This window comes from Anas acuta, chromosome 1, assembly GCF_963932015.1.
Source record: "Anas acuta chromosome 1, bAnaAcu1.1, whole genome shotgun sequence".
In the NCBI taxonomy this organism is placed as follows: Eukaryota; Metazoa; Chordata; class Aves; order Anseriformes; family Anatidae; genus Anas; species Anas acuta.
In genome coordinates this window covers 127,826,951-127,851,574 of record NC_088979.1, presented here as the reverse complement: position 1 = coordinate 127,851,574, position 24,624 = coordinate 127,826,951, and the positions used below count along the sequence as shown (strand labels likewise).

General features: G+C 37.0%; 1 protein-coding gene across 4 annotated transcripts; it reads left to right on the top strand.

Annotated features, from left to right (window-relative positions):
- Positions 1 to 242: 242 nt before the first annotated feature.
- SLCO1A2 (solute carrier organic anion transporter family member 1A2) lies at positions 243 to 22,843 on the top strand. 4 transcript variants are annotated; one of them, XM_068654778.1, is made up of 15 exons: positions 243 to 307; positions 4,477 to 4,583; positions 5,733 to 5,874; positions 7,709 to 7,841; positions 9,653 to 9,759; positions 12,282 to 12,428; positions 12,714 to 12,812; positions 13,371 to 13,514; positions 15,586 to 15,750; positions 17,452 to 17,647; positions 18,962 to 19,127; positions 19,727 to 19,911; positions 20,459 to 20,523; positions 21,097 to 21,214; positions 22,094 to 22,843. In XM_068654778.1, exons 2-15 carry the CDS (start codon positions 4,524 to 4,526, stop codon positions 22,239 to 22,241), a joined length of 1,875 nt encoding a protein of 624 aa, XP_068510879.1. In that variant the 5' UTR covers positions 243 to 307; positions 4,477 to 4,523; the 3' UTR covers positions 22,242 to 22,843. The 4 variants fall into 4 exon arrangements, with proteins under 4 accessions (XP_068510879.1, XP_068510862.1, XP_068510869.1 ...); XM_068654761.1 differs by having other exon boundaries at positions 13,281 to 13,514; XM_068654768.1 differs by lacking the exon at positions 243 to 307 and adding an exon at positions 3,539 to 3,702 and having other exon boundaries at positions 13,281 to 13,514.
- Positions 22,844 to 24,624: the final 1,781 nt, after the last annotated feature.

Below are 24,624 nucleotides of genomic sequence, written 5' to 3'. Positions count from 1 at the left end.
TCTAGCAACTCAGGGCTTAAACATCCTCTCAAGATGTGAGAAACACAGACTTGTTCCTGTTTTTCAGTCTGACTTTGTGTCACCCTTTGCTTGGACACTGCCCAAACCTGTAAATATACACAATTCTGTACACTTTTTAAGCCTGTTTTTCATATCTGAATGAGTTCACTAACATGTGCATCTGGAACTGGCAAAAGCAAAAAATCTGCAATTAAGTATACTTGGGTTAATTTTTAACAATTTAGAATAAAGGTCAAAGTTTAAGTGTATGATATCAGTCATTTCTTCTGAAAACCTTTTCAAAACTGTAAGTATATAATTGTTTTACCCTGAGAATCTTTTCCTTTGTTGCAATCCAACATTAGTATATTTGCATTTGAGGAACAGTTTGAACTGTGTTTAGTAAAACGTGATTTTAAAGTACTTTTTGCAACTAGAAAGATAAGTTAGTTAAAAGTTCTGACAGACACTATATTTGCTAATAATTAGTTACCTTGTGACTTTTAATCCTTTTTGTAAACAAAACATGGACTTAGCTGTTTACTCATATGTAAACTGAGCCAAATGGAAGATGCATTTTAAACTGGAAATAAGATGTTCCCTTGGGACTTAGGGAAGGCAATTTGCAGAATATTGCTTCCTAGAATTTTAAATCCAGATATTTGTATATCTTTTGTTCTACTTTTTGTTTATTAATTGTTAATTAATGTGATTTTTATTAATTAATATTAATAAGTGGTTTAAACCTTTAATTTATTTATAGATATGTGTAGGACAAAGACGTCCAAACACCCATCTCTCAGGTGTAGCCTGTTTGCTGTTACCAGCCACACAGAATATGTCTGCTCTGATCCATACAGGATATATGTGTTCTTTCCCCTTCCCCCCTCCTTTTTTTTTTTTTTTTTTTTTTTTTTTTTTAGCCTAAATTGCGAGTCCTTTATGCATCTAGTTCATAACTGTAGCTTGTACCTAAACTGTCCACATGATGCTCTTTCACTCTTTATGCACTGTGTAAATTGTGGTGTTTCTGTGAACTAACTCTTTTGCCTGCCATAAATGCATTCCAAACTCAGAGCAGAAGTGGAAAGAGTAAGATCTTGTAAAGAGGGATTGTAGGAGGGATTTTATTAACCTCTTCCTTGAAATTTCAGTGGATATTGCAGGTTTATAAGTAGTATTCAAGCGTAGGTGTTTACATTATAGCTGGCAGGTGAATCAGAACCCAAGAGCAAATGTTGGGATAAATACAATCTCACCTGGCCTGCACAAATTTCCCAAGTGGTTTGTTACAAAGCTTAGTCACATTGTGAATATCCTTGTCGCATAAACTGCATCTCATCTTGCTGTTGGCTAAAGAGGGATGTTCAACAAAGGACATAATTTCCTTACAACTGTGCTGATTCTGGGAGGCAAGATTCTGTGTTCAGGGCTGGCCTGAGTATCTTAGGTTAGGGCTTGAGACCATTGCCCCAGAAATATTTGAGGTGACATATCACCCAAGGTGACATAACATAGCACCTGATGAGGCCCTGAGCAACCTGATCTAGTGGGATGTGTCCCTGCCTGTGGCAGGTGGTTTGGAACTGAGTGATCTTTGAGGTCCCTTCCAACTCAAGCCATTCTATGATTCTATGATTCTATATCACTGGTGTTCAAATGGGCACTCTTCATCCTTTCCTACTCTGCTTTCATCTCCACTTTTTCCTCTCTTCTCATGTTCTTGGTTCCACTTTCTTCCTCCTCTTTTCCTTATGTAGGTCTGACACATGTTTAGCTGCTTAGTGAGACAAATACGTTCACTATACGGAAAGCATTTTTTTGCCGTTTTAAATTTTTGTCTATTCAATGAGTTAGAGGTTTACAGAAGAGTCCAGAAGAAAAATAAGCATCAGGAATGCACAGAAGAGAGCAGGTAGATGGGAGAAGGGAGGGAGAACACTATTAGTTCATCTTTAGTGACAGAAATGGTAGTCTGAGCTTTAAAATGGTTTCAAAGTATGGTGTAAACACACTTGAACTGGATGATTTACACACCTACATCTCTTTGATAATCTAGGCTATAAGTCTGTGTTTCCTTATTGCTCTCTACAACTGCCTGAAAGGAAGTTGTGGGGAGCCAGGGGTCTGCCTCTTCTCGCAGATAACTAGTGATAGGACTAGAGGGAGTGACCTCAAGTTGTGACCAGGGGAGGTTCAAGTTGGAAATCAGAAGACATTTCTTCTCAGAAAGAGCAGTCAGGCATGGGAACAGGTTGCCCAGGGAGGTGGTGGAGTCTCTGTCCCTGGGGATGTTCAAGGAAAGGTTGGACCTGGTGCTTTGGGACATATGACATTGGTAGTAAGTGACATAGAAGAGTGGGTGACATTGGTAGTAAGGTGATGGTTGGAGCAGATGATCTTGAAGACCCTAATGATTCTATGATTCATCAGTTCTGTTTGACCAAGTGTTACCACAAAAATATTTTGAGGCTGGGGAAAGCAACCTCAGGAACATAGCTGGAATTCGTCATTCTGTTTGTTTTGCTGTTCAATTCACAGTCTTAATCATATTCTCAGTCAAAAATGGATTGAAATATATATATATTTCATATATATATTAATTAATTATAATTAATTAATATAATTAAAATTAATAATTAATATATATTATATATATATATATATATATATATACTGCTATAATTTATGCTTTGAAGGGAGATAATAGTAAAAGCAAATTTTTCCATTCTGTAAATCATATATCATAAATCATGATCATAATAGATCATAAAGCATAAATTGATCATATCAATCATATATAATAAATCATATCATATCAATCATATATCATAAATCATATATCATGATCTGTAATCATATGAGGAGTAGTGTGAGGTTTCTGATGCCCAAGGAAAGGGAGTAACTCAGAAGAAGTAACTTTAGCACCAGAATCAAAGCCTGTGTAGCCAGATGATGTTCCTTGTATGAATTAGAGAAATGCAGGTTCTCGTACAGTAAGGGACAGAACTGTATTGCTAACTCCAAGAAGCAGAAGAGGACAAATATAGGGGATTGCATTCTTTGTTCTGTTACTCACCTTTTGGCCTTTTGGCATGCCAGATGGACTACAATCTTTATAATGCATATTAGTATTAATCTAAGGTATAAAATACTCCTTGGGATATAAACTCTTATGCCAAATTGCAGAGAAAATGCAAAATCATGTACGTGCATTTTAATACTGATGGTTGAACACAACATGACTACACATCCTTAAACAAAGCAGAAATGCAATCTATTTATAGATCAGAGACATTTGTCCAAGCTGCTCACCAACTAATTTTAAATTTAATTTTAAATTTAGTATTTTCAGGAATGTTATGATAACGCATTCCTCTTTTAGAGGTTGAAAATGTGGGGGTGGCTAAAGAAAGAGTTAATGCCCATGATTTTGCCAGGAATCAAGTTAATGAAGAAATGCATTTGAGAGGATTAACATTGTTGTAGAAATCAGTGTGTGAAGAGACTGACTGTGAGGGTGTTGGGCTGAAGAATGTGAAAGGGCAATTCAGTCTTTTTGGCAGACTTGTCAAGGATAGTTTGCTTCTCGGCCATGGCTCCATGAGGTGGAAAACACTGAGAAGAGCAAGTGCCACAAGATGGCACTTTGAAAAGAGTGATGAAAGGGGGAAATGTACCTGTATCCATCCTGGCTGTAAGGTAGGGCTCTGAATTGCCCTGGTTTTCTTAGGCTTACTGCATCAGGCAGCAGGGAACTGTGTTGAATAACTGGATTTAATGAAGCCTTTATGGTAGTTCTTAGAGTTCTTAAACTGATGTTCTTTTTCTCTGTTTAACTCTTCTGCATGGTAAGCCACAGATGTGTAGGGGCTTTTACAGGTCAGTGTATTCTAAATCCCTAGAATATGTGTCTTCTTCTTTAAATATTTTTTGGGGAAATATATAAAATATGTGAGAAAGCAAGTGGCTTAGCAGTACCAGAATCTCTAACCACCCAGCTGAGATGGAGACAACTAGAAGTATTCAGACAAAGAAGGATTTTTTTTTGCATATGTTGGGAGGGAAAGCTGAATGGAGTCTGGTTTGTTTTGTTCAGAACGTAAACTGGTCTGGTGGTTTTGGTTTTATTTTTTTCTACTTCTAATTTTAATGCCAAGAAACTAGGCTTCAAAGTGATTTCTATTAAAATTTATGGTTACATTGATGCCAGTGGAAGAAGGGGTGGCTCAACAGATGAGAAAAAACTAGCTGTTACATCCTTTACATTTTTATGTCAAATTTTCTCAAAATGTAAAGAAAAAAAATGTACATGGGCTTGTAGGTTTTGCTGGAATCCAGTTTTGTTAGAGTCCATTTTGTAATTATTTAAGGAAGATGCTCAAATATCAAGTATCTTCGAAGGATTTGGATTTTTTTTTTACAAACATGAGAATTTTTTTCTCTTTTTCTTTTGTCTTTTCCAACACTGTAAAGGGATCATTAGGCAGATTCAGATATTGGGATCACTTCAACAAGCCAACATGAGAGAAGATGAGAAACCACATGCAGAGGACAAATTCTGCGGTATTTCCAGGCTTAAGGTACAGAAATATTTTAGCAATTTTTTATGAATGCAATTGCAATTGTTTACACTTACAGCCATTCAGTAGGAGTCAAAATATAGACTAAAAGAATGAACAGTCTGCTTCTTTCTTTATCTGTAATGATTTAACAATTGAGGTCAAGAAAATTTGTAACCAAACAAATATTGCTTTTTATGTCCCTGACCTTTATGTTGTCTGATGTGTCGGAGGTATGCTTGACTGCTGCTTTGAATCTCCACCTCTGAACTTCTGTAATGCCTCTAGGCTTTACTTTCTGTAATCCCCCTATTCCTTTATAAACCTGTGAAATGAGCCAGTTGTGACATGGAAGTAAAAATTGGCTGTTAATATATCCCACACTATTTTAGAAGTCAAGAAGCTCTATTAAAAGCTATAAAATAGCTTGTTTTAATAGGAAGACAAAGCTCAAATACATTACTGATGCTTTTTAGAATTTGCAGTAGATGCATTTAAAATACTATTGAATTTATTTCATAAATAATGCTTATGAATAACCCTTAAATTAAAAGTACTTGAATACTACTGCAGATACTCTTTTTTCCCCACTGTCAATTACTACTAGGTAATTGTAAAAAAGAGAACGCATTATTTACTATTTATGTTTGAAATGGTCTCATGACCTCTACTGAGAAAGGATAGCAGCTACTCAATCAAGTAATTCTATCAAAGGAAACGGTCTTAATCCTGCAAGAATTCTGTCATTCAGATGAGCAGAGTGTGAAGATCCTTGCACCCAGCACACTGGGCTTTTTCCTTCTGACTGCAGATGTTGTGCAGTCCTGCAGATGGCAACCTTGCAGCAGGCACAGGGTGGGAAAGGTTCTGCTGTACCTGTCTTGACCGGGGAAGTGGGATTTAAGGTTTCTGAAGACAATGTTGGTGACTGGGAGCAGGTGAAGAACAAAATCTTTCCTCATTTTTTTTTAGTTTAGTGAAGCCATAAGTCTGTGCACAAAGATAGTTGATGGGATTTGGACATTTATATTTAAATTCTATTCACATGTCTGAGTATCGAGACTATTAAATTGTTTAACCCAGAATCACACTTTCGGTGGGTAAACAATGTTGTAAATTCCTAAATATATAATTTTGAATTCTTCACGTATTCTTCTCTTTCCTTCCTAGGTATTTCTGCTGGCACTATCACTTGCATTTGTTGGTAAAACAATGTCTGGTGCTTACATGAACAGCATGTACACACAGATAGAGAAACAATTTAATATTCCAGCTTCTTTAGTGGGGATCATTAATGGAAGCTTTGAAATTGGTAATCAATCATTTTATTACTTGTTATTCCTTGAAATTATAAAATGTTGGCTGAGCTCTATTATTATTAATTAGTGACTCTACTGTCTGTATTAATCTGCCAATTGTTGTTTGTGACAGCAAAATGACCAACTTTGTTCTACTGTCTCTGCTCGTACTTATATATTTAGTGTCTTGGAAACTAACAGCTTAATTGAGGATGGTTGGGATTAAAGGCTGGTTCAGCTAATTTTTGCACCTTCACAATAATAACAGAACAACTAACAAAACAGAAATGTATTATAAGCTTTTTAATCAACTAAAAAAATAGAATGATTTTATAAACTCGGTTGGAATATAAGGTCATATTAGCACTTTTACAGTTATTTTAATCAGCGGCCTCAAAGTTGGTTGGAGTGGATTGTCTCCTTACTCAAACTCAGGAGTATTTTAAGTTTTCATACCTGTACAACTGTAAAGAAAGTTTCCAGTTCTATTGTTAGTGCCCCTCCTGTCAGTAAGCTTTACAGCCAAAAGACAGGTAATGTCTTGCTGTTGCCACAAAAGCCAAACAAAAGACTTCATAATGTCAGATCCATGTAAGTAGAGATCCTCAGAGGATGTGTGTAGGAAAGCTAAGGCTCTTTTCATCCTCTTCCCTGGTCTTCTATATCTGTATGTATAAGTAGAAGAAACTACTCATGACACCACGCTGCTGCCTGCAAAGCAGTCTGATGAGACAGCTATAAGGTATGAAAAAATCATAGAATCAAAAAAGACTGTATACCCAGAATATATTATTGCTTTTGATAAGAAGGAGACCTTAAGAAACATTAAATGGCCAAGATTAATGATATGGTATGTAAAAAGGTAACATTTTAAATAAAGTATCCTTTCATACTCACTTTTCTATAGAAAATTTTGGCATTCTTTTCTCCGAAGATGTAAAAGTAACTGTAAATAATGATATTAATATTTTAAATGCTTAAAAATCTATGCATGTGCCAGAGAGAGGTTAATTATGGGAACTGTATGAGTGTATGTGTTTGTGTCATTTAAGTTACTGGTTCAATGAAGTCTCTAGCAATTATACGCACACACACACACAAAAAAAATATTCTATCTTCTTTCAGAGCATTATGCTCACCAGTCATAGACATGGTTTTGTTCTTTTGATTAAAAAAATCACAAAATGAGTAGTTGTACAATTAGTAAATTGTTACTGTTGTGGGACCTGATTCCTAACATGAGGCTTGAGTCTTCTCTTAGCTGCATAGCAGTAATGAAGAGTATAGCAAATCAACTGATTCTGAAGTGAAAGTGGAGGAGATTTTTAGCTCATTTGTATTTTTAAATAGGACTAGGTATGAAATCTATTAATTTTATTCCTCTTTAACTATTACTGAAATTAATATTAATTTAATAAATTTAATAAATTCAACTCTTTTCTTGGTATTCATCTCATGTTTATCAATATTTTCCACACATTGCGAAATAGAGTATCCTAGGAGAATAACTTCCCAAAGCAACTACTATTCTGTAGCTCTGGGTCTTGTCTTTATGTAAAGTAGTGAGAAATTTCTTCTCTACATAGGTGCAGTCAAAAATTTCCTCTTCCACCACAATTGCTTTTTCATACTGCCTTCTATTCTTATGTATTTCCCATGTGGTGTAACTCTTCCAGAAGAAAACCACAATTAGAGAGGAATTACTGCATTGCTTAGCCAGTTACAGTTTTTACAAGAGAAGAGAAGTAGCAGATGCTGAGCTAACAAAATACAAAAAAAAATTGCATTGGATTTTAAAATGTAAAATGTTGCCTTGGTTTGTAAATATGATTCAGGTTCTTTTTGCAGGTAACTTGCTGCTGATAGCCTTTGTGAGTTACTTTGGAGGAAGGCTTCACAGACCCAAAATAATTGCTTTGGGCTGCACAGTGCTGTCATTTGGATGTCTTCTGATATCACTTCCTCATTTCCTAATTGGAAGGTGAGTGTTTTGGTGTATTGGGTCTATGTGGCAAGGTTCTGGTAGTAGAGAGGCTGCACAACAGCAACTAGGAGAGAAGATTGAGAAAATGTAGAGAACCAGCCCTGGAGCCCCCAAGGTCAGTGCAGCAGGAGGGCAGGAGGTGCTCCAGGCATGGAGCAGAAGTTCCCTGTGGCCTGTGGAGAGGCCCGTGGTGGAGCAAGCAGTCCCCCTGCAGCCCACGGGTCCCACATGGAGCAGATCTCCACACTGCAGCCCGTGGAGAACCCCCGCAGGAGCAGGCCCTGGGCCAGAGCTGCAGACCGTGGAGAGGAACCCACGCAGGAGCAGGGGATCTGGGGGAGCTGCCACCCATGGGGGACCTGTGCTGGAGCAGTTTGCTCCAGGGGGATGGGTGGTACAGAGCCATGTGGGAGCAGTCCTTGAAGAGTTGCTGCCTGTGGGCAGCCCCTGCAGGCTTAGTTCAGGAAGGATGGCATCCCGTGGGAGGGACCCCGTGGGGAGCAGGGGCAGAGATGGACCGTGAAGGAGTGGCGGAGACAAAGTGTCAGGGACTGCAGCCTTCACTCCATGTTCACCTGTGCTAGTCAGGGGAGGAAGTGAAAAAGGATGGATGGGGAGGAAGGTGTTTTACTTTGCTTTTAGTTCTCACTGCTTTAGTCTGCTAGTGATAGGCAATAAATTATATTAATCTTCCTATGCTGTTTTGCTTAAGATGTAATTGGTGATTTATCTACCAGTCCTAATCTCAACCCATGAGTTATTTTATCATCATATTTTCTCTCCCTGTGCTTTTGAGGAGGCGGAGTGAGAGAGTAGCATGGTGGAGCTTAGCTACCTATTAGCTACTACATTTGGTTAGCTCACAGCAGCTTCTGTGATCCTTATATGCCTTAATTCCATTGCCTCCCACTGGAATAGGATTGCTTAATAAAAAAAAAATATTGCTGAACATGAGTATGGTAAGACAGATGTACAGCAGCTTGTTTTGTTTGCTTATGAGATGACTTCAAAACTCAGTAATCATTCCCAAGGACAATCACTCCTGTGCAGGGCACCTTGCCTTGTCTTGCCTTGCTGTACCTTGCCTTTCTTCTTGTGCTACCTCTTGTAGTAGCAAGTTATGCTACTACATAACTTGCTACTACTCTCGTAGTAGCAAGTTATGCTACTACGTCTTATCCACTGTAGGGGCAATACAAGATGATTTTTAAGACGAATTTTTCAGTCTCTTTGGTCTGGAGCTTGGATGACAGATCATATCTGATTGCTGTATTGGCAAAGCCTTTACAAACCATAGTGATTCTTTAACCACTTTTTCACTATTTTTGCTTGGTTTAACAAAATAATAATTCAGGCTTGTCTGTATTCTAATCAGTGAGGATTATTTATTTATTTATTTATTTTGATGAAAAAATCCTCTAATATTGCTATGTCCAATGTGGTATGACTCTGGCGCTGACAGTCTTGGTGGTACCCTCTGCTTAGGGTCTAAATTGGATTAGAATGTAAGAAGAATATGAGAGAAGATGATATGAGGGGCTTCACTGGGGTATTTCATCATTTCCTGAAGCATCACAATTATGGTAGATACCACATTCCTATCTCAACACTGTGTCAGTCCCTTGCTACAATTCTTTTGTTCCTACTTTGGTTTGTTACAAATACTGAGCTAACTTTCGAAGTGAATATCCTTCTTGCTATAGCTGCACACATTCTTTGAGGTAGCTTCATTACTGAAGAACGGATTTATAAGGTTGTTCTGATATATTTGCTCTTAATCTGTACATTTTTTACTTTGATTCAAACAGGTATCATATTGAAAGCAGCATTTCACCACTGGAGAATTCTTCAGTCATGCCTCTGTGCTTTGTTAATCAAAGCTCATTCTCTTTACCTACAGAGGAACCATCAACAGGTATGATTCTTCCCATGTCTACTATTACTTTTTCCTCAGTTTTTATAGTGTTTAAGTAAATAGAATTTTTTATTAGCATTTTTTTTCCAGGGTTATACTTTTGATTGGTACATTTACAGGCATAAAAACTAGAGATCAGAAAATTCACATATCCTGGGTTGCATCAAGCACAGCATTACCGGCCAGTCAAGGGAAGTGATTGTTCAACTCTATTCTGTGCCGGTGCATCATCACCTCAAGTACTGTGTGCAGTTTTAGGCACCACAGTAAAAAAAGGATGTAAAACTATTAAAAGATCTCCAGAGGAGGGTTACAAAGATGGTGAAGGGACTAGGGGGAAAGGTGTGAGGAGCAGCTAACGCCACTTGGTTTGTTCAGCCTAGCGAAGAGGAGACTGAGGGGAGACCTCATCATAACTTACAGCTTCCTCATGAGGAGGAGGGGGAAGGTGCTGATCTCTTCTCTCTGGTGATAAGAGATAGGACCTGAGGGAATGGCATGAAGCTGCATCAGGGAGGTTCAGCCTGGATGTTAGGAAAAGGTTCTTCACTGAGAATATGGTCAGGGACTGGGATAGGCTCCCCAGGGCAGTGGTCACGGCACCAAGCCTGCCAGAGTTCAGGAAGTGTTTGGACAACACTCTTAGACATAGGGTCTGATTTTTGTGTGGTCCTTTGTGGACCCAGGAGTTGGACTTGATGATCCTTGTGGGTCCTTCCAACTCAGGATATGCTATGATTCTATGATTCTTTCTCTCTTTCCATATGTATATATTTTGATGCACCACATGAGAAATAAAAGAATTAGAAACAGAGACAAAGCAAAAGAAAAAAAAAAAGTAACTCCCATGGCTCTTTAAAGAAAACAGAATATATCATAAACTATACTGAAACTTATCTGGGATATTGAAACATGCCTGTGCACTAGCAGTAGTATATGAAATAATATAATATATTATAAAAGTAACTACTCTGAAGTCAGAAGAGTCAGAGACAACAATTAAATAATCATGTGCAAAATCCTTACATTGGGGATGGGATTAATCTTCCTCAAAAGGAAGCCTTTAGTCTGAACTGTCTTTCTAGACTCCCTTGATAACTCATCAAAGGAGAGTACAGAGTCCTTGCAGACAGTGTCCCTTGCTGTAAGGACATTCATGCTCTCTATTATAAATTGGGTCAGATTACCTCCTGAATGAACCTACTGACTGTTGGAGGCTTAAGTGGTTGGTAGATAGCAAAAGTTAGGTGAAATGAATCTCACAGTTCACTGTTATATTTTGTGTTCCATTAATGTGTGCTGAAGCAGAATCACACTGCTGTAATATTGTATGTACCCAGTGACATCAAAGCATAGTGATACTGTACCGTTGCTTTCTGTCTCCACTTGGATGTGGCCCAATAGCGTTCCAAGACTGCATGTTACTTTAGGCATAAATTCTTCCATCTTCGCAAGGAAAAGTTAAGAAAAGGGTATGCCTAATAGCACTTGGTATTAATTTTTCATTTGAAGATTTCAAATGAAAATATGAAAATATAAAATATATAAAATATATGAAATATAAAGTTTTCTTCATTTTATAAATACACAAAAAGTATAGATAAGTAAAGCATTTTTTCTAAATTATACAATCATTTACTGCTTATGTAGCACCTAGAACTCATAGGTTCTCATGTCTATGGCTATGCTTGGTTGACTTAATAGTTTCCCTGTTACTCTGTGGACAAGCAAAACTGTGATGTTCATATATACAAGCCCTTCTCCTTTACAATGCAAAAACTGCTTTGAATTTGACCACACTTGCATGTGGATTGCTTCACTCATGTTTGCTGACAGCAATCTGATATCAGTACAGATTTGGTCTCTAATCAGAGATGCTTTCATTTAGAAAGTCATCAGTTACTGTTAATAAAATCTGTTTTTCTTTATTAGCAAATTGGCACTGACAAGTGTCAGTGTGACAACGTGGAACATGGAGGACAGTGGAATCTTAAGAAAACTGTATGGGATGAAGAAACCCAAGTTCAGGGAGAGAAAGAAAACAACCAAGATCTCTTAGCTCCTGATGAGGGACAAAAACGACTGTGGTGCAACACACTACTAAGTTATGAAGGAGGACAAACATGAAGAATGAGAGCTAGATCCCTAGACAGATTCAGCAGGCTGGTCAGATACATTGCTGTGGATCTTCATTTTGATTGTTTGGCTGTTTTATCTCCCCTGACAACAGCAGTTTTGATGAGGGAAATGAGCACAGGAAAGGACATAGCTTATGCAGTGATTAGGCTTTCAGGTGGTAGGAGAAGGTGTAGAATGGAGAGGAAAGGGATTTAAATTCTGCTCCAGCAAGTGCAACAGCTTCTTTCAGTTATGGAGCCTTTGCAACAATTTATTTCCATATTTTGCAGAACAGATATACTCATAAAAGTTTAAGCTGTTAGTCAATTCTTTGTCTTCATCTCTAGAACATCATTAGTAGTTAGAATTAAAACATTAATTCTAGCTTCTTACTCGATTTGCAGAGTGTGTAAAGGAGTCTGGGTCCTTGCTGTGGATATTTGTGATGGTTGGAAACATAGTACGAGGGATGGGTGAAACTCCCATCATGCCTTTAGGCATTTCGTATTTGGAAGATTTTGCCAAAACAGAGAATTCACCTTTCTACCAGGGTAAGTCTATCCTATCATGCTAACCAAACTAACATGAAAATTAAAAACTAACATGGAAATTAACAAAGGTGAAGAAGAGAGAAGAAAGGAGCTACTGCGTAATTGAAATAATGATAGTGTAGAACTTGTAATTTAAATATTTGTTGAGGTGAATTTGTTGAAATGAGGCCATTTTTAGCCATAAATGCCTGTTCAGTAAAGCTATCCTGATCTTCTATAACAATTTCAAGAAAATAATTATGTCTGGGTTCTGATTTTGTGTATTTTCTCCTTTTCATATTCTAGGTTGTCTACATACAGCAACAATAATTGGCCCCTTTGTTGGTTTCTTGTTGGCATCATTCTGTGCAAAACTGTTTGTTGATGTGGGATCAGTAGATCCAGGTACAGGATATATAATTTTTTTTAATGTAAATTGTTAGGCATAATTGTGTATTAACCAGCACTAAAATGTGTTTCTTTGCTACTAAGAATATTCATTTTTGTTTGCTTTTTTTTTTTCTTTTAGAATGGAAAATCTGTATATAATATTTAACCCAATAAAAGGCCTGAGTTCACACATGCATAAATGAATCTGCATATAAATTATTTGATGAATGATTCTATCATCTGGCTTAACATAGGAAAGGATTAGACTTAATTTAATGCAGAACACTAAAAATTGCCAGAAAAAATAGCAGTATTAGAAAAGAAGCCTGGAGAATATTTGTTCTCTTTTATCAGATTTATTTTAAGAAACTTTAAAATCCTTTTAATAAATCACATGTCAGAGATGACTAGGAAAACACACAATGACAGCAAAAAATGTTTCTGAACTAATATGAGATCCCATTTTTTTGTTTGTTATTTTAGGGGATGTAGCTATAACAGCTACTGATACCCGCTGGGTTGGAGCATGGTGGCTGGGAATTTTGATTTGTGCAGCACTGAATCTTCTTGCAGGAGTACCTTTTTGGTTTTTGCCCAAGTCACTTGTGAAGGAAGGAGAAATCAATGAACCTGAGGAGACGTGTAAAAAGAGGATAGTACTATTGCAAGAAAATGAAAAAAAGGAAGCCAAAGAAACCATGTATGAAATTGCTAAAGGCAAGTTATATCATATTTTGTTTCCTTCTTAGTTTTGTCCTTAAGGTGCATTTTTTTGTAATACAAGTGGGTCCAAGGCATGAAATGCAACTCTAGTTTTCTACTCTCTGTAGTACAAAGAATTTGGGCAAGGATTTAGAATGGCTTTTCACACAGGCAGAAAGCTAATTTTATAGATTCAGGATCTGAATTCATCCCTTTCTCCCCCCTGCATTTCAGGTGTATGTAGATCTGAAACTTTTCTTCCTTACAGAAGATTAATGTACTGAAATCTGGTTAAGAATACTTTACTTCAGTGACCTTTGGACGGGTTGCTTATACCTCACATTCACTGTGCAGAAAAGCAGAAAAACAGCACATCTTGTGCACTTCTTGAGTCCAACTTAAAGACCCAAAGGGGATAGTCAGATGCTTAAGTAACTCATAAACTTTTAATGACCATTGAACAAGGATCTGTTTGACTTACATTTATTCATGTTGCTATTTGCAACATTCATATCTATGTGTTTGGTGTTTTTTTTTTTTGGATCTATATACCTGGGAAGCTATATCTGGAGGAAGCTATTTTTTTATCTTTGTGTGTGTGTGTGTGTATGCTCTAGTTGAAACATAAATTATATAAATTATGTAAAAAGTGTCAAAGGTTACTTTCTTCAGAGTACTCTCATGATTCTGTATGCCCAGTCCAGGGCCCCTTGACAAGATCTTCATTTTCAGAAAGTAAGTGCTGAGTACTATCTACCTCTCCATGGTGTTTAAAGCTGTCATGAAAATTCATCATACACAAAGTGAGTACTTAGATGTTGGCTAATACTGCAGCTTCATTTGATAAGCACAGCTTATTTCTCTGCTGCCATGTAGCCTCAAATGAATCCACGAATAAAATACTGCTTTGGTGAGGAAAGGTTCCTAGCTCAGACTGTGGATCCCTAGTACTCAAGAGTCCTTTCAGAGCCTCTTTTAACCATCATTTCCTTACCTGCATTGAAATGAATGTCCGCTCTCCCTGAATATCCTGAATTAAAAAGTCTTGTCATTTCAAGCTGAAAAAAGGCATTTATAGATCAAAATTAATCTCTTATTCAGAAAGCTCTGATTGTGCATTGCATGGCATATATAAATAAGACAGCCTATTCATAGAGTCTCAGATATTTGACCCATTATTTGAAAGTCTTGCATACAGATCCTCTTCTATTGATATGCTTCCCTGTCTCTGAAAAATACATATTAGCACTAAATGGTGCCTGCTTTCAATGAAGTATGGTCATTGTTTTACAGAAGGTTATGTTTTTCTACAGTTTCTTGACAGTAGCTCATCACATTAATGAATAGAGAATGATAGACAAAGAGAAATTGTAATTGTTGTTGGCTCTTTTTCTAATGGTTCAGATCCTAACTAAATAGGCATTACTCAGAGATAAGACCTGTGTAAATTAGCTTCTCAGAATTTTACTTGACTGAAGACTGGAAGGTGCAGACTTGAGTGTATAGTGAGAATAACTGCAATCAATTCCCTCTTTGGGCATTTCCTTCCCATTGCTAACAGTAGTAATAACCAAAATCAGGGATCCCATCTCTGTGGCATGTAGTCACAGGTGTCTGGTGTGTTTGCACATCTTCCCCTTTGTACTCTCTATGCCTGGCAGGCGCAGGAAAGGGATTTTGATCAATACTTTGTGGCATAGGGTGAGGTAGAAAGGAGTAGGAATGGTGGGAAGTAGCTGCTGCTGCAAATCTTTAAGTGCAAAGTTCAGTCACCGAACAGCTAAAATGTTTCCTGAAACTTTTACTATCAAATTATTACTGTGATTTTTATAAGCAGCAGCCTCATGGGTGTGAAGGTGTGTGTGTGTGTGTGAGTTGAGTGAGGTTATCTCTGTGTAGAAGGAACATGTTGGGGTAGCTTGGACTAAGGAAGTAATCTTTGACTTGTGGTGTCTGGCAAAGCACAAGAATTAGCCTGATCCAGTTGAGGACCACACTTGTTCCCTTTTCCCCTTCAGGGATGCCGAGCTATGGATGATTCATTTAATAAAGCATTACACTAACTCATTACATTGTTTCATTCCAGATTTCATCCCATTCCTCAAGGCTTTGTTTCGCAACCCTGTTTATATGTTATTTATATGTATAACTGTGCTACAGTTCAGCGCCTTCAATGGCATGATATCCTTCATGCCTAAATATTTGGAACAGCAATTTGGAAAATCTGCATCAGATGCCATCTTTTTAATCGGTACATTTTCTTCATTCTGTTCTACCTGTATTTATATTTTCATATGTTCATGTGTACATGCGCACATATACATGTTAAGGTAAAATGCTTCTACAGATTCTACGCTGCAAAACAATTATAAATAATCCTGCATTTTCTGTTAAGGACTTTCTAATTTTCTGTGCAGAATTGAATAATCCCCTTCCCATGTTTGAACTGGCCCAGAAAGTTCAGCTGATGTCAAACTTGCACCGCTCATCTCAAAGAGATTATGTTAATTTACACCAAGAGTGTGTGTGTGATCAATATTTATAATATCTTTATTTTAAAATGTGAAGTAGAGAGTAGATTTTATGTGCATGTAAATAACACTGCTAGCACTCTTAAGACACAGATGGGTTGAATGGATGAAAAGATAAAATTGCCAGCAATCTTCAAAACTTTCTATTATCTCCTCTCTTCTGATATTGATCTTGTGCTTTCTGAAACCATAAAATCCTCTTTCATATGCAGAACTTCATGGAAAGAAAGCACTGACCAAATATCTGTCTTTTGATGTCTCTTTATAAGCTTGTCTTTTTTGATGAGTGAGAAGAAGGTGTTGCACATGTACAAATGTACATTTGCAAATATTAATGACAAGTAGTTGGAGTACAAAGCAAATATCCCAGAACTGTAGAAGCCTTCCTATAGCTCCACTTTTTCAGTTCTTAAATTCTCAGTTTTCTCTTGTTTAACTGCAGTGGCTTAATTAGATTAGTATTTATCTAAACATTATAGAATAATCATCTTAAAATACATCTAGCCATACCCCTGTTACTTAACTCAGTGGTAGTCTTTCACAGTAGCCACAAAATTTATTTAAACCCTGCCACACAGAATGTCCCAGACCTTATGAATATTACTATTATCCTGTTACCAGTATTTTGAAGCTGTGCATCCAAAGGCATGCCACTATCATACATCCTTGCTTTGTTGCACTGACATTGCACAGTTTGTTGTTGTTGTTTTTTGTTGCCATTCCTGTTGTTGTTGTGTGTTTGTTTGCTTGCTTGTGTTTTTGGTTTGGTTTGGCTTGTTTTTTTTTTTTTTTCCCCAGACAGGCTGCTTTCTGTATTGAAATATACGGTACTTTTGGAGGATCCTGTCACATTCAATAGTCTTCCCCTTCTCTCACACTGTCTGTGTCCACCAACAGTAAAGGATAGTGACAGAACCAACATTCTGTAAAAGTAGCTCCTGAATGTCTTTCAGTCACCCTTTGCTTTATAAAGTATCAAACTGCAAAGAAGAGTGAAAGTACATTCGGTAATCTCATACCAAAACTTGATGTCTGTTCTTTCTTTCCATGATGCCTAGCATGGCTCTAGGTTTGCATGTCTTCCTCTTGTGTTTGTCTCTTAGCTAGGCAGTCTACTGAAATCCTGGTTTGTGCGTGTGTGTGTGTAATGTGTGTGCTGGAACTAGATTGCAACTGTAGACTGCAATTTTCCATTGAATCATTTAAGTCCAACCCTCCAGTTCTCCAAGCAGTTCACAGCTGCTGTTGACCTCAGAAGATGTCCTGGATGTTCAAGTGAACTAGTAGAGCACCATTGCTGATTGTTTTATTATTCAGTCACGGGCACTGCATGAATCTTTGCCAAACACAGTCTTCATTTATGAGTAGCATTGATGGTCATCTTCTTTATTTTAACATGGACATTTAACTTGTTTAAATAGGTGTTTACAACTTACCAGTTATATGTGTTGGGTATTTCTTTGGAGGCTTATTCATGAAGAAATTCAAGATAAATATCTATCAGGCTGCGCACATAGCATTTTGGGTATCTTTTCTGGAATACCTTCTCTACTTCGCTGCCTATTGGACTGTCTGTGACACTTCACCAGTTGCTGGCCTAACAGTTTCTTATGAAGGGTATGTTCTTTGAGGTGCAACCTGGAATAATTTTTCTTGTCAAGAATCAGCCAGGAACTCCACAGTTTTTCAAAATAAAAATGGGTACATTTTAGTTTCATTATCTAAGTTATCGAGACTTTTTAATTGCATGAAACAGTAGGTCTACCTTCTGTTGTTCCTGTTTTAAACAGTACAGTGTATTGAAAAAGATACCCACACCAAGACTCATACAATTCCACATCCATGTTAATTATTTGACTAATATAATTATACACTCAATTATACAGCAGGAAAAAATAAGAAGTTGATCAAATTAGGCATATATGAATGAGGGAACTGGGGTTGTTTAGTCTGGAGAAGAGGAGGCTCAGGGGAGATCTTATTTCTCTCTGCAACTACTTGAAAGGAAGGTGTGGAGAGCTGGGAGTTACCTGTGAGCCTCTTCTCACAGGTAACTAGTGATAGGACTAGAAGGAATGGCCTCAAGTTGCACCAGTGGAGGTTTAGGTTGGAAATTAGGAGATATTTCTTCTCAGAAAGAGCAGTCAGGCATTGGAATGGGTTGCCTGTTGAGGTGGTGGCGTCACCGTCCCTGGGGGTGTTCAAGAAAGGGTTGGACCTGGTGCTTAGGTTTAGTGGGTGACATTGGTGGTACAGTGATGGTTGGATCAAATAACCTGGAAGGTCTTTTCCAGCCTTAATGATTCTATGATGCTATGATTCCATGAATGCTATTTCTGACTACAGAGGGACAAAAACCTTTTTTTTTTTTTTTTTTTTTAATTTAAGCTGGTTTACTGAAATTTGATTTCCAAAAAGTTATCAGAAGATATTTTATCTACAGTTTCTTGATTTGGAGCCTGCCATTAATCATGGTGGCATGTGTCTGGAAAATGCACATGCACTTATATATAACACTTATGGATAATCAAGAACATACATACCACAGATGAGAAAAATGCTGTTGGGTATACATACCTACCTGTAAATAGATAACATTATATAGTGTAATGTAATATGATATAATGTTTGATATGTTACGATATAATAATATAATATGAGATGCGATATAACATAACATAACATAACATAACATAACATAACATAACATAACATAACATAACATAACATAACATAACATAACATAACATAACATAACATAACATAACATAACATAACATAACACGGAAAGATAGAAAGTCATGGTGCTGCAGTCAGAGTCCAGGATATCTTGGATCAACTTTTGAGCTAGAACAGGATATTAAACTTTTCAAGGGCTACTGGAGTTATTTCATTGCTGAAATATTTACTCATTTTCTAAATGTATTTCAGAATAGAACAAGTTTCATATGCAGAAAGTACTGTACTTGCTGGCTGCAACAGGGACTGTGATTGCACACTTAAAAGCTGGGACCCAGTTTGTGGAAAGAATGGAATCACTTATGTGTCACCTTGTCTTGCTGGGTGTAAAGCCTCAAGAGGAACTGGAAAAAGTGTGGTAAAGCATACTTTCTGTTGTGTGGTAGCTAGGAAATATAGGAAGTGAGAAATAGCCATATCAATATAGGGCAATAAATATTCATACATGTACATTTAATTGGATTTGTAAGTGATAAATAGTTGGAAAAAGCCATTGAGTGGCATAAGAAATTCCAAACTGAATATGAAAATTAGGTCAAGTTTAAATTAAAGAATGTAATGAAGAAGCCTCATTTTCTTATAATTGAAACAATCTCAAATACTCAAAATAGTGTGAGAAGTTATTTTCAAGATACTGCAAGTCGGAAACTTGAGTGCACAAAAGCATTTCACTCAAATTCTACAGCATGGATTTAATCATCTCTTTTCTCCTATAGATTTAAACAAATACCTAGGTATTATAGAACATAGCTCCCTCCCAGTTTCTAACTTTACATACCACACCAGATGATGGGTGGACCTGGTCCTGGCAGGCTGGTTGGTACCCCACAGAGCAGTGCTGAATGTATGTAACACTCAGGTGCTAAAGAGAGGGAGCTAGGTGTTAAATGTGTGAATTTCATGCTCAGTGTGTGAGTTTTGACAAGTCTGTGTGATTAAAATGCCTTTTTTTGGCAGGTATTTGAAAATTGTACCTGTGTAGCAGCCTCAGAGTTTTCATATCAAAATGCCTCTGCAATTCTGGGCCAATGTGACAGAGGAGAAAGCTGTGACAAGATGCTTCATTACTTTTTAATACTGCAATTAGTCTGCAGCTTCATTTTTTCCTTAGCAGCCATGCCTGGGTACATGGTCTTAATAAGGTACAGTAAAATTTCCTTATGTTAGGAAACCTGCTGGATTTTTTATTCTTAGGTCAGATACTTACAGGAATTAAAAAAATATGTAAGTTAGTGTATAGAGGGGGGAAGAAAAGAAAGCTCTTATATCATTTCTGTGCCGTGTTAAGGTTTAGTGTCATGTTAAATCAGTTCTATAAACTGATGTTGCTTCTGACTATCAGCTGTATCCTGAATTAATGTAGGACCACTGAGAAAACACACTGAGATACTGAGGACTGTGTAATATCCATTTCTTTATTGACCACATCATCATGGTGCTGATTAAGCCAGAACTACCTTCTTACACTTTGTGCTAGCCTCAGCCCAAGTAGATGATACTGGGACAATAGTTTTTCCTTTTGTCATTTGACAGACCCAGTTAAGGAATTTCAGTAAATGTCATCTAATGAGGATAACGAATTAGAGTGGTTTGAGCCTAATGTGATGAAGGTTTTGGTTGAAAAAAGAGAAGGTAAATATTTTTTTATTAATGTCACCTCTGTTAATCAGTGTTCAATGTACCATATAGGTCTCTAAAACCTGAAGAAAAGTCATTTGGAGTGGGTATCCATGAACTAGCTTCGAGAGTATTTGGTAAGAAAAGTTCTAATATGCTTTAGAAGAATAGTTAGATCTGATGTAGAGTTAGGTATGGATCACACCAGGGCCCATAAGAGCATGGCACAGAATTCTACTTTTGTGGAATGCTGGTGAACAGGAAAAAATATTTATTTATTTATTTATTGTGGATCTAGGCAGCATTGCAAATGAGAATAGCTTTCATTTGTCATTTATTTATTTTGGGGAATAGGCTGACTACATCTGGCACTCATTTGAAAGTCATCTTATAGATCTTTGCTCTAGTTCCATTTACTGAAAACAACAGTTACTGCCACTCATAGGAGAAAATGTTGAGTTTTGCTAGGAATCACAGTCCATATTGTAACATGTATATATTGTAAACGTGCAACAGGAAATAAAATCTTTTGTTCAAGGTAGGTAGATAAGGAAGAAGAGGGAACATCAGGAATATAGAAAAAACATGGTTCATGCTGAAAGAGGACAGGACAGAAGAGTAGGTGAGAAACAATATAGGTTCTGTAGTGTATCTGCTAATCGGAAAAAAATATGTTATTCACAAAAACATTTTATTAAAATCTCTTTTAGCTGGAATTCCATCTCCCATTTATTTTGGAGCTTTGATAGATACCACATGCTTGAAGTGGGGTACTATGACTTGTGGTGGAGAAGGAGCATGTAGGATGTATGACATTGTCACATACAGGTATATTTTCTCCTTTATATTAATTTCTCCTCCTTGGTTTATTATTAAATGCTTATAGATACCATTGTATGCTCTTCATCTTTTTCTAGTAGGCAAACTGTTCCTGTATTAGAAATTTGACACAACACTTTTTTTTGGCATTGGCTTTATTTGCCATGTGTGACCTTTACCACAGATGCTGTAACGTCCTTTGACCAGAAATGTTCTGGCACCATAATTACATTCACTTACAAACTTTCATGAGAACAGACCTCAAAACACTAAATTCTGATAAAATAAATAAATTAAAAGCCCTTGTGGGAAAAATAACAGCTGTTTAATGGCTGTCTATACTGTATATTTAAAAAGATAAGTGTTGAAATAGTATTTGAATTAAATTATAGGCGAAATTTAGGTAGGGTATAGTTACCCAAGTAGGAATTTGGTCCAAAATACTATGTTTCATGCCCTTTTTTAGTCCTTCAGGAAGCACTGTAGGAATTTTGAAGAAAAATCTTGTTGAACTAACAGCCTCAGACTGACTCCTTGCAATGCTGTGTAGAGATTGGTTATGGAAGAATGCTAACATATGAATATCCTGAAGTTTTACTCAGGTGGTCCAAGCTGCACTTTTCAGGGCTGTCTATCTTTCTCCTAGACAGCAATCCATAAGGGAACCAGGCAGCTAACTTTGCTTGTTAAATTATTTTCCTGAAGTTGGGTGATGTAAATAGACAGTTCACTGCCTGTGATATACTTTTTCATCTTCTGTGAGATCCAAGAGGATCAGAGCACCAGCTTTAAAGCATCTGGGTAATTATCACAAAAGAATGTATGCTGATTAATTTTGTTATTTTCACATGAATGCATATATTTAATAAAGCTAATCTTCTATTTCAGGTGGCTCTACCTTGGCCTGCCGGCAATATTACGTGGAGTGTCCTATTTCCCATGTGCACTAATTCTCTTTATTTTAAAGAAGAAACTTAAATCTGAAAGCAAAACCTTATTAAATACACCAATAGAATTGCAGAATAAAGGACAATAAGCATTGATATAGCATTTTGAAGCAGGATATGTTGTGGGGGAAAAAAATGCAGTGTAAATTTTGCATGTATCCTTGTGAAAGATTACTTACTTTAATCAGTGAAATTTTGGACAGAGATTAATAGAATTGCACGCGGTTATATCCTAATTATATTTTCACTAGAATATCAGTTCATAAACAAAAGTTACAGGAAAAATGTGTTTGGTGCAAAAGTACAAGGACCAGAAATATGAAAATCTATGAAATGCCAGGCTTAAGTCATCTGAGCAAAGGGCTATAAAGCAGAAACATATTTTCAATCCCCATTTTACTGAAGGTACTGTGAGTTTTGCAGCTGACACCAGTGATGTGAGATTTTTTTCTGGAATTCTCCAACAGCTTCTGCTACAGCTTCTCTTATTGACCGTGGACAGGACTTGTAGCTTTTGTGGATCTGTTTTTTTTCCATGAATTTATTTAATTATGCTGTTAGCCTTTTCATGCTAGGACTGTTATTCTACACAGTGTAGGTGGTCAGTATATTGGGAACCTGGCTTATGGCTTGACCTGAATGCTGCAGTAATAACAACAAATAAAAAATAAAAATATATATATTTTCTAAATGCTGTGTTATGGTGATGTTTTAAGGTTTGCATATACCATGGATGAAGAAAGGTTTTCAGGATTTGTCACTTCAGTTGCTTTCACATTAGAAGGGAATAACTTATACACTGAGAGTGATAAATGATACTTGCAAGTGTTTTGCCATCACACTTCTGTGTGCCAAATCCTATACCTTCTCATGCCTACTGAAATTATTCTTTGAATGATAATGAAAGCACTAGCTATCCTGATCTTTGTCCAACTTTTATTTCTGTCAGATGTGATACTATAATGGATATAGTACCCATTTGGTGTTCAGCATCAGTGAGCCATTGCCCTGAAATGTCTTAAATATCTCAGGAAAAGATACTAAATATCTCTAGAGAAAACCATACAGAAAACCCTGCTGACAGGGTATATATCACACTATGTGTTTATTTGTTTATTTGGTTGAGTACAGTGCATACATATTTAGCTGGATGTTTGGTTCCAGTGCAGAGGAGCTTAGGTCTGTCTGTAAGTGGCCAAGCAAGAACTTCTCAAGTCCTTTTATTAAAACTGTTGGAACTCCCCCTTCTCTTTCTCCCCCCTGAAGTATTATGTTATATTTCCCCAAAGTAGTTATGTTAGGTTATATTCTGTTTTACTTCAGGGTATCTTAATAATGTCATATGTGCATGTGCTTGTAATTTCTTCATGTTCTCCATAGAATCAAGGATAGATCAATTTCTTTCCATAGACCACAAGTATAGCTACAGAATTTAAAATTTCTTCAAATACAGTAGGTTCTTAAAATTAATTGTACATGTTTGTGCTGTTTCCTTGCATTCTATCATCAGTTACTGGAGAGAAGAGGATAGCACCTACTTCTGAGCTTCCCTCCACAGGAAGTTTCATAGAGGTCACCTCTTGGCCTCTTTTCTGCAGACTGGACAACCCAGTGTATCAACCTCACCTCATAGGACAACCTGTAGAAAGAGAATGGAAAAGGAAAACATGATGCAGCCTGTAGCAGAGCAGAGAATACAATTCTCTGTTACATGCCAGGTCTTCCAGAGGCTTCCTGAATATTTGAAGCACAGTTGATTTTCAGCATTGTTCCTGCTGCCCTGGGGAACTTACTGAAAGCCATCATTCTCCCTTGGGGTTTTAAATACCCCCAAAGCTAGAGGTAAAATTCTTTTGCAGGCATTGGCACAGTTTGGTGCCAAGGTAACCTGGGAAACTGAAAAGATACAATGCAGTGAGGTTTCACGGCTGTAGCAAACAAAAGGGCCTTGTTAGGTAGACAAATCTGTGCCATTTAAATGGACTACTGCCAAAGAGTCAGGCCTAGTTAACTCACTGTGTTTCAAAATGGAAGGAAGCAGATAGGAAAGTCTCCAAGTTTTAAATTTAGCCTTTTACTACATGCATTCATTTTCTTTTTAATTGTTCCAGTTCATCGGCTTGAGAATGTGGCAGCTTTACAGGCCACCTTCATCAGATACTTTGAAATTATTAGCCTGCTACTCAATCTGTTTACCAATTTAGAAGGTGGTGATTGGAGAGCTGGCAGGATGATGATGGTAGATAGGTTTCTTAGCATACGTCAAGGGTGGGAACATTACAACTGCAGAGCAACACCAGCAAAAGGAGAGTACATGTCATTCCAAAGTAATCATCATAAAACCTTTATAATATGCTGTGTCTGGTAAAACAAGCATTCCTGGGATTATTTTTTATACTCCCGACCCAATACTCCAAGAGTATAAAAAATACTCTTGGACCTATTCATTCAATGTAGAGCCAAACCTTAGAC